This window comes from Anabrus simplex, chromosome 3, assembly GCF_040414725.1.
Source record: "Anabrus simplex isolate iqAnaSimp1 chromosome 3, ASM4041472v1, whole genome shotgun sequence".
Classification (NCBI taxonomy): Eukaryota; Metazoa; Arthropoda; class Insecta; order Orthoptera; family Tettigoniidae; genus Anabrus; species Anabrus simplex.
The window spans coordinates 356922041-356938929 of record NC_090267.1 but is presented as its reverse complement, the minus strand read 5'-3'; the positions used below and the strand labels follow the sequence as shown (position 1 = coordinate 356938929).

Below are 16889 nucleotides of genomic sequence, written 5' to 3'. Positions count from 1 at the left end.
GAGTGAGGGCCTTCACTGCGAGCCGCAGTTCAGTCGGTTTTTGTCCGCGCATCAAAGGGTTTCGCTCATCGAATTTCTCTCGGTGTAAACGTGGTCCCCATAGTTGCACGAGGGATGAATCAAGAAAAGTGCTTGCAGCTCATCGAGCTCTACAAAAATAGAGATTTTATGTGGAATCCGAAAAACAAAAACTATTTCAATCGCAATAAAAGAGAAGATGCGAGGAAGGAAATTAGTTCTCAACTAAACTTTCCTATCTCTACAGTGAAAGCGAAGACGAAAGCACTACTGGGATCATATCGAAGTAAAAGATCGAAAGAAAATAAGAGCAGAGTCACTGGATCAAGTAAGCTATTACTATTGGTTTATAATGCAAAATTGTGTCATTTCATTACTTTTTTGACCTACCGGTACCTATTTTGAAGCATTCTTGGTTCATTGTGAAGAACCTCCACTAGTGGGCAGACAACACCACATTCAGAAGGCACAAGCCCTGAACATTTGGATTCATCATATTTAGATGGGCTATTGTGCTTGTGACTAATTTTACTTGGTTTGTGATTTATTTTTTCTTCCATTATTTTATCTTTATTTTACATTTTCACCCATTTTTTTATTGATCCACAACAATGAACAAATATATCAAATGCTATTTTTTAAATGGGTGCAGTTTGGATACGAAATGTATTTCTAAATTGAATTAATATTGTGTGATTTTTAATTATTAGCATTCCTATTTGTTGATTTGACATTTTTTAAATACATATATAATACTGAGTTGATTTACTGTTTTATATGCGATTAATTATTATCCTTACCTTCACATAATCCTGAAGTGTTTCAATCAACGCATCACAAACTTCTGGGATGATTTTTGATATTGTGCACTTTGATATTTTAAATAAATACTGCAAACTTGTGTATGAATCACCAGTTGTTAAGAAACGCAGTGTGACAGCCAACCTTTCTGTTACTGCTTCTCTGAATGTTGTGTCTTGTTTTTCAACTTTCTGACTGATCAGTGAAACGAGTTGTTCAAAATCTTGGGTACTCATGCAGACGAAGTTCTTAATTGTATCATCAATGGGTTCCTGTACCATTTCTCTCATAAGGCTGTTTCCATATTGGCTTCTTCCAAGGAATAATTGTTTGCTTCACCATCGTCGAGGGCACCAATTTTTCTTCTTCCCTTTCTTGATCAAAAATGACATTGATATGACGGAAGACGTGGCTGCAGCGGCTGGAGGGACAAAACAAGTTTCCATGTTGGCTGCAAAACAAGAACAGAAGCATTCAGGCTTGTCGAAGGCGGCTTTCCCCAACCCTGCTATTTTTCGCTCTGAATTGCGCTCTGTTTTGGGTAGTGCAAAATTTCACTCGAAGCAAGTAAGTTTCACCTGAGCGACTTTCGCAAGGGAATTTTGCTAGTGTAAACGCAGCTTAATCCTGCTTCTCAGGAACTTCATTTTACTGGCCTGCTTTCTGCTTTTCTTTATACCATATTGCAAACTGCAAATGATCTTTGGGTCTAGTGTTACTTCAGTGAAAGCTCAATTAGGTTTCATTACCTATTGCTGAGTACTTATTATATTGAACAGTAGAAAAATATTAAGTCAAAATTACGAGATGTGTTTAACTCTTACGTCAAGAGGATAAGAAACTACTGTATTTCCATACACCAATCTTTATGGCATGTTTTACTTACACTGATGTTCATATTGTTGAACTTGTGTCTGCCCTTAATGCTTGAAATATTTCCCACTGCAACTCCCATAAGTTCCACCACAGCACCAGTCAAATTGGTTCCCCAACTCTGAAGCTGAACTGGCACAGGATTACTGTTTATAAGAGCAAAATAAGCCTCTTTTCTGCTGGCACTACCAACAGTGCCAAAATTTAATTCAGTTTCATTGAAACTTGATATAATCATCTGTAAAAGCAAAGATACAAGAGTACAAAGTAATGAGTAGGCCCCACTTTATAAATATTAATTTCATAACAGGAAAAAATTAAGCAAAATAAAGGGAATAACTATTTACTCATTTATTCAAGTTAACAAGAGAGCTTGAGAACAGCAATCTATCAGATAAGAATGTAGTCAATAGTTAAATAATTATTAATGTTTAACATAGACAATAAACAGCGCAATGGTAAAATATTCTTGGTATAATAACAATCATCATTAGTGAGAAGAAAAAGGATGGTTAGTAAGGGTTTAAGGTCAGATTCAATCCTAAGGTTGATCACTGATTGATGACTTTGGCAGTTCACATGGACGAGGAGGATAAATATTTCTGGTACACAATATGAGTGGCCCATAACAGTGAGATGGCTCTCTTTTACTCTTCAACTGTGTCCTTCAAAAAATGATACAAGAATGGCACAAACAGAAATTAATCCTCAAAATTGACCAACCAATCACTTTAGCCTGATGAAAATTAGCAACAGATTGCCTAGCATTTGCAGATGACCTAGCAATCATAATTTGAGACGTTTCAACAGCCCAAAATCAGACTGAACTCCTTAAAGAAACTGTGGAAAAAGTCAGCCTCCAGATATCTTCTGAAAAGACAGAATACCCAACCTGCAACAAACAAGCCCCAAAACTCATAGGCAAAATATGGCAAAATTAAATGAGTTTACAACTGTATATATCTTGGGGAAACAATTCAGGAAAATGGACTTGAAACAAAAGCTAACGAAATTAGATGCCAAAAGACGAAAACTGCATATCGACTAATCGAAAATAGGGGAAGTCTGTGTAATTTGAACTGCATATTTTTAAACGTCCATAACTCTACTGGCCTTAATGAAATATTTCTCAAATTTTATGCATGATAATTAATACAACGTATCAAAAGATTTGGTGAAAATAAATGTTAATATTATCTTTAGGACTTGTTTAAAAATAGTATTTACTCTAAAATTTGTTATCAGGTAACTTGGACAAGGTGATCGTGTAATTTAGACCGGCAAATATAAGCACAAGTTATTTAATGAATTTATTATGAAATACTAAGCAATAAAAATGATGACATTACTTTTGGCATGTAGGACAATGATAAAACAATTCATCCTGAATTTTTGGCATAATTTTCATGAATCCACTTTTTGTAACTTTTGCACTGAATCCAATCGTCATCATAGTACTTGTCATATACAATGCCGTCAGATAGCACATCACATAGGCTGAGTGGACCTCAAACCAGCCCTCACATCCAGGTAAAAGTCCCTGACCTGGCCGGGAATCAAGCCCGGAGCTTCCGATTCAGAGGCAGACATGCTACCCCTACACCATGGGGCCAGCCTCAAACTGTAAAACAATTATTTTAAAATCACCAGTAAAACTATGAAGAAACATAATTACTGTATTACAATTGTTTCAACGGTCCAAATTACCCACTCTCAGGCACTCCATATTACACAACATGATGATATGCAAAACATTTAAAATTTATGAATGAACCTTAACTAGATATTTCATCACTGCTTGTAAAAGCTAAACATCCACTTGGCTGAAATAACTACTTCACAGCACAGTTACTTGTCATCGTATAAGCTTACAAGGAATGTGACTATTAAGATCGTTTTCCTCTTCCCCCTTGAACCGAAAGTCCATTAGCAAAACAACTTCCAGGAAGAAAGCTACCCTTGGGTGTCTTGGTGACCTTGCCTCAGACAGGGGGTGACCAAACTTGCAAATACCAAAAATATCATTTGTCCAAATTACACGCTGGTCCACATTACACGGAGTTCCCCAATTTACAACAAAAATATATCTCCAAGCACACAAAACTAAGACATTACAACACAGTCATTAAACCAGAAGGCTAATTTTGAACAGGAAAGCAGACAATGAAAATAATTGAGAAAAAGCAACACAAAATCATAAGAAAAATTCTAGGCCTAAAACTCACAGACAGACAATACCGACTCAGTGGAAAACATAAAATCAAACAATACACAAATAATCAATAACGTTAGAAAACGCAGGTTAAAAGAATGGATACAGCCAGATGTACAAAACAAATAGTTGAATTCTATGAAAATAGGAGTAAAGCCAATACAGACACAATGAAATGGATTCACAAAATCAAAACCAATCTGAAACAGGCATGAATGACACCAGCAAATTTCCAAAACTGCACAATCTTCAGTCCAAAATTCACAAAAGATAAGCTGACCAAGAGGAAAGACCAAAGAAGACAACTGGAACAACCTTGTCTGAAGACAGAAAAGAAGCCAACATTAAAAGAATGAATGAAATATAGGCATAAAAGAAGGCAAATGCACGTCTTAAATACTTTGCGTAATCATCAGGGCTTATTTGCAAATAATAAAAATAATGATAAACACAACGGACGTATCAGAAGTTCTACGAAACCCGCAAGAGTACCATCCGAATCATTAGGAATGCCAAAAGAACTTTCTACAAGAACGAACCGGCCAACATCGAATCAAATTTTCAGAAGAAGAATTTGAGAAATATCTACCACACATTCAAATGGAACCTAGCCAAATACAACCACCCAAACCTATGTTTCCATGACCCAACCACTAACCAGGTCACCTACAATGATGGACAAAACTGACAGATCTTAGCAAAATACTTTGAGTTCCTTCTCAACTGTGATCCACCACAATCGACTTTTATCCCTCACCTGAATCCAGTTCCAACCAAACCTGATTCCTCCCCACCAGACATTTCTGAACTTCGAGAGATCATAACCTTTCTCAAGAATAACAAAGCTCCGGGCGAAGACTCCGTGACCACAGAATAATGGAAATTACTGGGTGACAATAGGCTACAACCCCTCCTCCAAACTATCCAACAGATTTGGAAGACCACTCAGATATCCTAAAAAATGGGTCACAGCTCTTATTCATCCCCTTTATAAAAAAGGTGATAAATCGGATATCAGTAATTTTTTTTTTTTTGCTAGTTGCTTTACGTCGCACCGACACAGATAGGTCTTATGGCGACGATGGGACAGGAAAGGGCTAGGAGTGGGAAGGAAGTGGCCGTGGCCTTAATTAAGGTACAGCCCCAGCATTTGCCTGGTGTGAAAATGGGAAACCACGGAAAACCATTTTCAGGGCTGCCGACAGTGGGATTCGAACCTACTATCTCCCGAATACTGGATACTGGCCGCACTTAAGCGACTGCAGCTATCGAGCTCGGTTATATCAGTAATTACCATGGCATCTCTCTTCCTCCTGTTACTTATAAAATCCTCTTCAAAGCCTTACTCATTAGAGCCACGGAACAACTTGATTCACAAATAGGTGAATACCAAGCAGCTTCTGAAAATCCAGATCCTGCACAGAAACAGATCTAGAACCTAAAAATGACTATCGCCTACCTGAAACTCAGAGTCATACCTTTGGTCATCACTTTTGTAGATTTCCAGAAGGCGTATGGCTTGACTGACTGCACAACTCTTTTTGAAGTTCTCCAAGGATTTAGCCTAAACAACATGACCCGACAGATCATCCAAAGTACACACAATGGTACGTCTTCCGAAGTGAAATTCAGATCTGAGATTTCTGAAGCCTTTCAAATCCAAACAGGAATTTGGCAAGGAAATGGACTATCACTACTTTTCAACTGTGCTCTCGAGAGGGTTATCTGGGAATGAAGACATGTTCTCCAATCTAAAGGAATTCCTAATGGAGTTTAAAGAGGACCGAACTCATAATGGTATCAACACTGAGAAGGTCCCCAGACTTTGCTAGTGTGCTGGGTGCGGGAGGAGCTTGGAAGGACGATGTGGGCTTGTCAGGGGAAGGAAGAGTGCAGGCGGGTATGATTTGTCTGGCAGAGCCCTCAGTAGGTCCCAAGAGTTTGCAAGTGTGCAGGGTGTGGGAGGAGCCTGGATGAACGATATGGGCTTGTCAGATGTAAGAAGAGTACAGGCGGGTGTAAGCGCTGAACGGCGGAGCCCTCAGCAACATTGCCAACCACTTTAAAATGTTCTTAGGCTTTTCCCCCACCATGTCTTATATTAACTGTTAGAGATTAATTCCAAAACATTCTACAAAACAATGAATTCCATTATACTAACTATTTAAACAATTCAGTTCTATAAATAAGCCAAAATAAAGATTCAAAATATAACCGTAACATGACAGCACTATTTGTAGGGTAGTCAAATTGTTAAATACGTTGTCATGCTTTGAAATTTGAGCAAGGAGATAGAAATTCGGGAGTGCATTGTTTATTTGTTTTCTTGAATGTTGTTATTATCAATTGTGATTGTGATCAGTGAAACAGTGCAATGCCATAATAGTGGGGATTGCATTAGCTGTGAGCCTGTTCATTAATGTGTATGCATAAATGTCACTGTAGTGAAGTTAATTAATTAATGTTGTAATGCAACAAGATTTCTATTCAGCCAGTATCATAGAATTATTATTATTATTGTTATTATTCATCTAAAGGCATCGTGGTGCTGGTCAGCGAAAACTGGACCGATTGGGGAGGGGAAAGAGATGGCGGCACAGCCCTGCCAGAGTAAAATGCCACGAACCGCCACTGATCCAGACACGCAGGTGTCAAATACAAAGACCTGTACCAGGCGAGCCAAACATGTCCTTGGACGCTCCTGGCACTATAAAATAAAATAAAATAAAATAAAATAAAATAAAATAAAATAAAATAAAATAAAATAAATAAATAAATAAATAAATAAATAAATAAATAAATAAATAAATAAATAAATAAATAAATAAATAAATAAATAAATAAATAAATAAATTAATTAATTAATTAATTAATTAAATAAATAGATAAATAAAATAAAATAAAGGTTACTTGACACAACCAATTGAAGAGAACACTGGTGTGAAACAAGGATACCTGCTCTCTCCATCCTATTCCTTATAGTTCTCGACACTGTCGTGACAAGTGCAATGAACCACTGGTTGAGCATACAAAGGATTCTTGCACATTTTGAGGACTAGGATTTTACCGATCACATAATATGCTAATTGGCTCACAGCTGCAAGGATAGGGAAATTAAACTTAAAGACTTACACGCTCAGGCATAAAAAGTTAGCCTGAAGATTAACACTAAGAAAATGAAGGATATAAGGATATGCACTTGGGGAATTACAACACCGCATCATTGCAGGTCGATGAATAGACCAAAGAGAAGGTTGATAGTTTCTGCTATCTGGGAAGCATTATGAATTTTAATGGAGGTGCAGATGAGGATGCTGCCAGCCACATACATAAAGCCAAGGATGCCTTCATGGTGCTTCGTCTCATACGGAGGTCAAAAGAACTCTGTATTAGAACCAAACTGTGGAATTTTAATAGCGATGTGAAGTCTGTCTTGCTGTATGCCTGAGAAACTTGGAAGGTAATGAAGAAACTGACAAGAAAGATCCAGACATTTGTTAGATAGTCTATGAAATATACTAGGCAAACACTGACCATATATGGTGCCCAACAAGGAACTCTGGGAAAGATCACATCTTTTACCAGTCAACAAGCAGATCAAGAGAAGGAAATGTCAGTAGACTGAACATACACTACGAAGATCTGACAACAACATCGCTACACAAACTCTACAGTGAAATCCACAGGGACAGAGGGAAATAGGAAAGAGGATGTGGAGGAGATTGGTAGAAGAGGAGAGTCTACAGATGATTATGACTGGAGAGAGTTAAAACTGAATAGTTAAGTAGAACCAGATAGGAATACCTAGTTTTAGCACTAACCTCCTCCCCAGTTTAAGAAAATAAATTAAATAAGACTGTGTATCTAAACACATTTTATTTTAGTGGAATCACCATAGATACCATATGCTTAGTGAATGCTATTTCAGAAATATATTTGAACATTTCAGAATATGTTAAAAAGAACAAACCTTTGTCAATCGTCCATTGTAACAAAGCAATGGCACAGAGAGTGTAGATACATTAGTATGAATTAATAAATTAGATTCTAGTTTAAAATTTGTAGGCAAGCTTTCTTTCTTGATCAATAACTGAAATAATACAATCATTTCACCAGGATCCATTATTACAGGACTGAAGTTTTGGACCTGTAAAACACATGAACAGAACACATGATTAAGGTGAACCATAAGTATTAAACATATGTTTTCTAGCAAATTATAAAAATAATACTCTAAATAGAGAATACAATTCTAACATATTACCAAAGCATTTCTAGTAAGTGAAAAAATGATGCACATCATCATTACTCTATGACATTAGTGGAGAAATGACCATTTTCAAAAGTTGCCCTTAACAAACGTTTTGATGATATTTTGTGAGGTTCTTTTTCAAGGGTACTCCAAGTGACAACAAAAATACATACACGAGTACACCAGACAAAAATTTAGTCACCTCCTTGAAAGAGCACACCAGTTGCTTTGGAGCGATATAGATGGTGTTGCACTGGTACTTGAGGGTCATGTGACCCTTCACCGCTGACATATGACCATGGCAATGAAGTGGTGTGTGTGAAAATAGGTTGTATGGAAACAGTACATCAAGATGGGTAGAAGCAAAGACATGACAGACTGGCAAAATAGGGCTATTGTGTTTAACCTGCCCATGACCACACAGTGAATGAAGTTACCCAATTTGTTAGTGTATCAACGTGGGCTGTCCAACATGTCTACCAGGAATGATGCATCATTCGTGACCATGAAACACAGAGTAAGAACTTTTTAAAAAGTTGTTAACCGACAGAGACCAGAGACAAGTGTCATGTCTTAATTGGTTCCAACCCAATAGGAATTGCTGCCATGAAGGTGAATATTGTGAAGCGAACTGCATGCAATGAACATTTGGAGCAGTGGCAGCGTGTGACCCTTATCAAAGTGTTAGCACACTAGTTTGTAGAAACATGGATAGAAACAATGCATGGGTATTAAAGCTCAAATAAAAGCATGCATTTTTAAACTTACACAAATGAGTCCTCTCCGTACATCTACATACAGTATATTGCTTTTGTAACAACTCTATCCGGCGATTTCTAGCAGCAAAAATATCTATAAGAGAATCGTGGAACCCCGGATTCTTCCTACAGCTTTTCAGGAGGTTCTTCTCAATTGAAATTAATGACACCTTTAATCAACTTTCTTGTGCTTGCGTACTTCTTAAATAAGTTTTTATCCTCTTTGTTGCATAGAAAGATCATTCAACAGAGGCACTAGTAACAGGGATAGTCAAAATTAACAAACAGAGTTTGGTTACTTCAGGTAATGCAACATTTAATCCTTAACATGATCAATATTTATAAAGTTCTAGTATGCAAGACTTCTTAAATTCTGTTGATAGGTAGATGGCCAACAACCCGGTTTTTAGTACCAGGATGCTGAAGTAGCTACCACATGATTTAATCAGGGACTCGAATGGCCAAGTAGGAAAAGAGTCCGTATGTTTTACACAGAAAAGGTTACCAACTCCCAGATCAACTCAAAAACAATAGCTGCTGTAGAAACAACAAAATAGTTCGCCATCAACCACAACATTTTGATGTGTTATTTAGTTTAAAATGTAGATATGTTATTCAGGCTTCATCAATGGTTTAAATTAAGACTATAGATTGTGTCATATCAGTGTTTATATCATTATTGGTTATATGTATTCTTATGTCTTCCAATTGGAGCGTGGCTGAAGATGACCCAATATATATGAGGTCGAAACTAGTCCCAGTTTTATAAGACAATATAGAAACTAAGAGTAATCAATTGTCAATATGGATCATAATGAAATTCATAACTTATGATGTTTTAAACAAGTCAAAATCCAAAAGAGAAAGAAATTCCAGCTTATTCAGTTTAGAAAAAACTATACGTTATATGTCGAATCATTGTATCAAGTACAGTAGGCTACTTCACAATGCAGTCTGCAGTATGTCAATTTCCACATCGCCAATTTGCTGCCTTTTAACTCTAACTTCATTTTATTTGACGAAATTGAAGAATGTTCGTCTGTGCACTGCTTCCAATACAAATAAAATTTATCACGTTTGTCATTCAGAAATTTCTTGAATTCACCGACCTTGGCAGCACAATATCTTATGTCATTAATTTTGGTTTGTAAAATGTTGAACAAGATTTTTACTTGAGATAATACAGATGAGAATCAATCTAAAAGAAACATATATTCCAGATCTTGTTGAGTGGCAAAGAAACCTCTAACAGGTTCTTGTTTCACTGTCCCATTCTTCGGTGTTGCTTATGACTTACTTCAAGAATGTTTTCAGATTTTTTTAATTTTTTTTTTTTTCCTTCTGATGTTATTTCAAGCAAACGATGTGTATGTATCTAGTTGGTTGGGGCAACCGATGGCACATGCTTAGTAGTAAAAGCCTGAAATGTAGCTTTTCTCTTTGAAGATCGAGAAAAATGTTGCAAACCCAGATAGAGCTTCAAATAATATTATGGCATATAAACTGTTTATTTAACACCATATACTATAACAATCATAAAACTTCTTCCACATAAATACCACTTTAAGGGAAGAAAGCTTTGCATCTGTCGCATAATAAAGGTATACTGACTGTGCGTTGTGTTTGCCATTTCGCCAAAGCAAGCATGAAGAGTTTGAATTCAGTCAGGCACACCTGTGCATTCGATGCACTCAGAAACACTGCATGCTGGCAACTAGGCAAACCTGTTTGCCTCATTCGAGAGGCTAACTTAACAGTAATCATATGCAGTGTTCAGTGGCGATCGTTAGGAGCATGTTTTATGCTTGCTGTGACTTTCTTCTTGTTAAAGATACAGTTATGATGGAGGACGAATGTGGCTGTGTTATTGAGGAATTCATGCCTTTTATTTTCAACATATACAAATGTTTGGACAACAAAGGGAGTTTGTGATGTTAACAGTCGTTATGTACTAAAGAAACGACATGAACAGTCTGTAGACTATGTTAATTCCAAAATAGCTTTACTGAAGTTCTGTAGCACTAGAATAGAGGAATCCCTAAGCCTTGCCTTCAAAATTAATTGGGACAAATCTAATGAAAAAATTAAAGCAAATGGGTATGTAGGTAGTTGTCTAATAGATGCTGTTTGTTTCCTGGTGGAGCGAGAGCTGTCTTTTATGAACCATACTGACAACCACGACTCAATAGAAGAAATTTTGTTGAATTGCTCCATTATAGAGCCACTTATGTTGAAATATTATAGAACCACGGGGAAACCTCTCCTACTTTTCTTGGTACTTCCCATGTTATCCAGAACTAGTTAATCGATTCAGTCACAGCTGTTTTGTTAAACACAATAAAAGAAGAGATCAAAGAAGCACCATTTGTAGCTGAGATAGAAGATGAGGACACGACTTAACACAAACTTCTCAACTTTCTTCTGTGCTTTGTTATGCTACACATTATGATTTTCAGGAGAGATATATTAGGTTCATTGATGTAAGTACCGATGGCTCTGCTGTTTCTCTCGCAGGGGCATGATTTCAGTTTAATCAATGACTTCCAGTTTAGTGATAAATTAGTCGTTCAAAAGTACAATGGGTGTTCTGTTATAACTCGAGCACATAACGGTCTAATAACAGATTATTATTCCCAAATATCAGCCTGCCTTATTTGTGCACTGCTAAACCGAGTACTAAAACAATCTGTTAAAGGCATTAAGAAATGCAAAGTACAGGGTCTTTCATAAAGAAGGAACCGATTTCATCAAGCTATATTTTCCTAACAGTCAGTAGTACAAGATTAAACCTAAGACACGTGTTTGACTGATGTTCAAGTTTAGTCCTACAAGTGTTAAATATGACCACCACCAGCAGCACGGACAACATCAAGGCGATAGGACAATTCCTCCCAAACGTGTTGCAGCATATCATGATCCACTGAGTTGATCACACGTGTTATCCGCTCTTGAAGGTCATCCAGTGTAGTGGGTAGTGGCGGAACATAAACTTTGTCCTTGACGTATCCCCACAGGAAGTAGTCGCAAGGAGTGAGGTCTGGTGATCTGAGAGGCCATACAAGTAGAGCATGATCCATAGCAGTGTGTCGACCAATCCACCGTTGAGGCACTGTTTCATTCAGAAATGCTTGCACTGGTAAGCTCCAAAGGGGCGGGGCTCCATCTTGTTGGAAAATGAAGTCACACGAGTGTGTTTGCAGCAAAGGCAAGAGCGAGGTCCATAACATTGCAAGATAGCTTTGTCCTGTGACAGTGTTGGTATTGAAGAAGAAAGGGCCATAAACCCTGACATTACTGACCGCACAGAAAACATTTACCTTGGGAGAATTCCGTCTGTGCTAGATTGTAGCATGTGAGTGTACGGTTCCCCAAATCCAAACATTGTGACGATTAACACAGCCATTGATATGGAAGGTTGCTTAGTCACTAAAAATGAGGCGCGAAAAGGTGTCCACATCATCATTTTCCATGTTCAGCATCGCAGCACAGAGTTCCATCCGCTGTCCCTTGTTAACATGTCTCAGTGCCTGAACCAGTTGAAGTCTGTACAGTTTCATGTGTAGGCATCTTTTCAGGACACGCCAGATACTGGTACTGCTCACCTAAAGCTGATGGCTACTTGAGATATGAATTTCCGAGGGCACTGAGTAAACGTCTCTTGGATTCTCCTCACATTTTCTTCTGATCATGCAGTTTGCGGTCGACCAGGGCTTTTTACTTTACACAAACAACCTGTTTACTGGAACTATTGGAACCTCTGTCGGATGTTCTTGGGAGAGGGCCTGTATGCGTCATTGTTAAATCTCCTACGGAACTTGCGTTGCACCATGACCACAGATCCGGTCCGTGCAAACGCAACAACACAGAGCGCTTTGTGCTGAGGTGTTGCCATTGTTAGACTCACCTGGCAATTGAGTGGACTTACTGAGCACTCTACTGACTACTAATAGAAATGTAAGGCCACACCCTTTGTAACGATATGCGACTCGTTCTGCTGTGCGGCATGAGTAGAGCGCAATAAGCCTTCGAAGGCGGTTCATTCTTTCCGCTTGTGTTGTTGTTTGAGTCATCAGTCCATAGACTGGTTTGATACAGCCCTTCATCCCACCCTATCCTGTGCTAACCTTTTCATTTCTATGTAACTATTGCATCCTACATCTGCTCTAATCAGCTTGTCATATTCATACCTTGGTCTACCCCTACCATTCTTACCACCTAAACTTCCTTCAAAAACCAACTGAACAAGTCCTGGGTATCTTAAGATGTGTCCCACCATTCTATCTCTTCTTCTAGTCAAATTTAGCTAAATCGGTCCTCTCTCACTAATTCGATTCAGTATCCCCTCATTCGTGACTTGATCTATCCATCTCACCTTCAGCATTCCTCTCTAACACAATATTTCAAAACCTTCTATTCTCTTTCCTCCTGAGCTAGTTATCGTCCATGTTTCACTTCCATACAATGCCACGCTCCAGATGAAAGTCTTCAGAAACATCTTTCTAATTCCTATATCTATGTTTGAAGTGAGGAAATTTCTTCTCTTAAGAAAGCTCTTCCTTCCTTGTGCTAGTCTGCATGTTATGTCCTCCTTACTTCTGCCATCGTTAGTTATTTTACTACCCAAGTAACAATATTCATCTTCTTCCTTTAAGACTTCATTTCCTAATCTAATAATAATGTTATTTGCTTTACGTCCCACTAACTACTTTTACGGTCTTTGGAAATGCCGAGGTGCAGGAATTCAGTCCCGCAGGAGTTCTTTTATGTGCCAGTAAATCTACCGACACGAGGCTGTCGTATTTGAGCACCTTCAAATACCACCGGACTGAGCCAGGATTGAACCTGCCAAGTTGGGGTTAGAAGGCCAGCGCCTTAACCGTCTGAGCCACTCAGCCCGGCATTTCCTAATCTAATATTTCCTGCATCACCTGCCTTCGTTCGACTACACTCCATTACTTTTGTTTAGGACTTATTTATTTTCATCTTGTACTCCTTACCCAAGACTTCGTCTATACCATTCAGCAGCTTCGAGATCTTCTGCAGTCTCGGATAAAATAATATCGACAAATCTCAAGGTCTTGATTTCCTCTCCTTGGATTGTGATTCCCTTTCCAAATTCCTCTTTGATTTCCTTTACTACCTGTTCTATGTAAACACTTTGGAAAGGAAGGGGGACAAACTGCAGTCCTGCCGCACTCCTTTCTAGATTGCTGCTTCTTTTTCAAAGCCCTTGATTCTTATGACTGCAGACTTATTTGTATACAGATTAAAGATAATTCTTTGTTCTCGGTATCTGATTCCAATCACCTTCAGAATCTTAAATAGCTTGGCCCAATCAACATTAACGAATGCCTTTTATAGATCTACGAACAACATGTACGTGGGCTTGTCCTTATTAATTCGATCCTCTAAGATCAGAAGTAAAGCCAGGATTGATTCACGTGTTCCTACATTTCTTATGAAGCCAAATCAATTTTCTCCCAACTCAGCTTCATCTTGTCTTTCCATTCTTCTGTAAATAATACATGTTAAAATTTTGCAGGCATGAGATACTAAACTAATGGTGAGGTAGTTTTCACACCTGTCTGCACCAGCTTTCTTGGAAACAGGTATAACAACATTCTGCCAAAAATCGGATGGCACTTCTCCTATCTCATACATCTTGCACACTAAATGGAGTAACTTTGCCATGCTGGTTTCTCCTAAGACAATCAGTAATTCAGAGGGAATGTCATCAATTTCAGGTGCCTTGTTCCTATTTAGGTCTCTCACAGCTCTGTAAAACTCTGACCTCAAAATTGGGTCTCCCATTTCATCAGCATCAACAACCTCTTCTTGTTCCAGAACCAAATCATCTACATCTTTACCTTGATATAACTGTTGGATATGTTCCTGCCATCTTTCTGCTTTGTCTTCATTCCCTAGAAGTGGCTTTCCATCTGAGCTCTTAATATTCATACCTAGATTTCCTTTTCTCCACAGGTTTCCTTGATTTTCATGCATGCAGCATTTACCTCTCCTAGGACCATACAACCTTTTTTTTTTTCAAAATGGCGCCCGGTAATGACGACGTAGTGTTTTATTCTCCGAGTAAATTAACCGTAAAATGTGACGAAAAGTGCGGAAAATGTCGAAAATTAGTGAAAAATGGAATGTTGTGTGATTCATGTGATCGATGGTGGCATTATAAGTGCGGAAATTGCCCTAGAGACGTAAAAACTAATGAAAATGTTGACTGGATTTGTGAGCAGTGTGTTCGGAATGTTGTTGTTGGGGACGGCGTTGACGAAGCACCGAAAACAGTCGATGAGGAATATAAAAGTGCATTAGAAATTATAAACATTCTAAAAAAGGACAATGAGACTCTTAAAGTTGAAAATCAAGAATTAAAAGAAAGACTGCGATCGCTAGAATTTGGGACTGACCATTCTTCGAGTGATATACCGGTACAAGTAACAAACTCGAGCACGTGGTGTCAAGTAAGTTCGTGGATGGCCGGCTAAGAAGAAATCTACAACTGAATTTCCGGAAATAAACATTAGAAATAGGTTTTCTGCCCTAAATAATTTAATCCTGGAAGAAAGTGATCGCGCGAGTGAAACCAAATCATCGCGATCCGTTGCCGTGCCGAGTTTAAAATTTAGGCCTAGAATTCAGATTCAAGACCCAGTTAGGCCTAAATCAGCGAAGGTAGCTGTGTTTGGTGATAGCCAAGGAAGGGGAATTGCGGGAGTGATTAACGACGAGAATATAGCAGCAACCGGAGAAATATATCCAGGAGCTTCTATCAGCAGTGTTGTGGAAAACGTAGAAGCAGCAACTAGGAACTTCGGGAGCGGCGATGCAGTGCTTATCATCGGTGGGACGAACGACGTAGCTCGCGACGACGCCAAGAATGTAAGATCACAACTTAAACATACACTAGGGAAGCTGATCCACACTAACGTTTTTGTAGTGAACGTGCCCCACAGGCATGATTTGAGTAGAGACTCGTGTGTGAACATTGAAGTGGACAAGGTCAATACAGATATTGTTAAAATTTGTAAACATTTTCGGAATACTCAGGTTATTGAATGCAGCAGTTTTGAGAGATACTGTTATACAAAACATGGCCTCCATCTAAACAATTCAGGTAAACGAAAGATAGCAAATATTGTTCTAGATTTTATTAATCTTAAGATATGTACTGTAAAACAGGCAACTCCCTTGAGTTATAATACTGACCAGGAAAACTAGTAGAAAGAGCCAGCTGTACTTCAAGCTGGCTCAGTCAACTAGAAAAAGAAACTCAGGATAGTAAGGAATTTCAAATTACCCAATTGCAACAGTCAAGTTTTAGGGAGGAAGGGGGTCTGAGATTGCTCTTGGTAAACTGTCAAAGTGTAGTAAATAAACAATTAAAATTCGGTACACTGATGGAATCTTATGAGACTGATGTGGTGATAGGAGTGGAATCATGGTTGAAAGAAGGGGTGGGTAATAGAGAAGTATTTCCAGAAGGGTACACAGTCTATCGTAGAGACCGAGGAGATAAAAAGAGAGGGGGGGTGTTTATTCTGGTGAAGGAAACTTACTGTTCACATGAATGGTTTACCGATGAAAGGGATGAAATATTAGGGGTAAAATTAGTTTGTGATAATATGAAGGAGGTGGGAATTATAGGAACATACAGGCCTGGAAGAGAGGAAAGAGACATGGAAATCTTTGAAAAAATAATAGATTATACTCATAAAAACAATAATAATGATATGGTAATAATTGGGGGAGATCTAAATTTGCCTGAAGTTGAATGGAAAGGAGCTGCAAGTGAAGCCCATGAACAGAAACTGGCAAATAAGTTAATTTGGGAGGGAGGATTTACACAAGTAGTACAAGAACCGACTCGTCTCAATAACTTACTAGATGTATTCTTGGTTAAACCATGGGAAATTGTTGATAAAACTGAGGTAATTGAAGGAATAGGAGACCATAAGGC

The 16889-nt window shown here is 38.2% G+C and overlaps 1 protein-coding gene across 1 annotated transcript in view; it reads right to left on the bottom strand.

Moving 5' to 3' along the window:
• The window catches only part of Tmem131 (Transmembrane protein 131), a 504583-nt gene that overhangs the window by 155521 nt on the left and 332173 nt on the right, over positions 1 to 16889 (bottom strand). The window contains exons 12-13 of the mRNA XM_067143255.2: positions 7875 to 8051; positions 1706 to 1930 (exon numbers count right to left, since the gene is read on the bottom strand). Coding sequence (XP_066999356.2) covers positions 1706 to 1930; positions 7875 to 8051 — 402 coding nt within the window. The remainder of the gene's footprint in view (positions 1 to 1705; positions 1931 to 7874; positions 8052 to 16889) is intronic.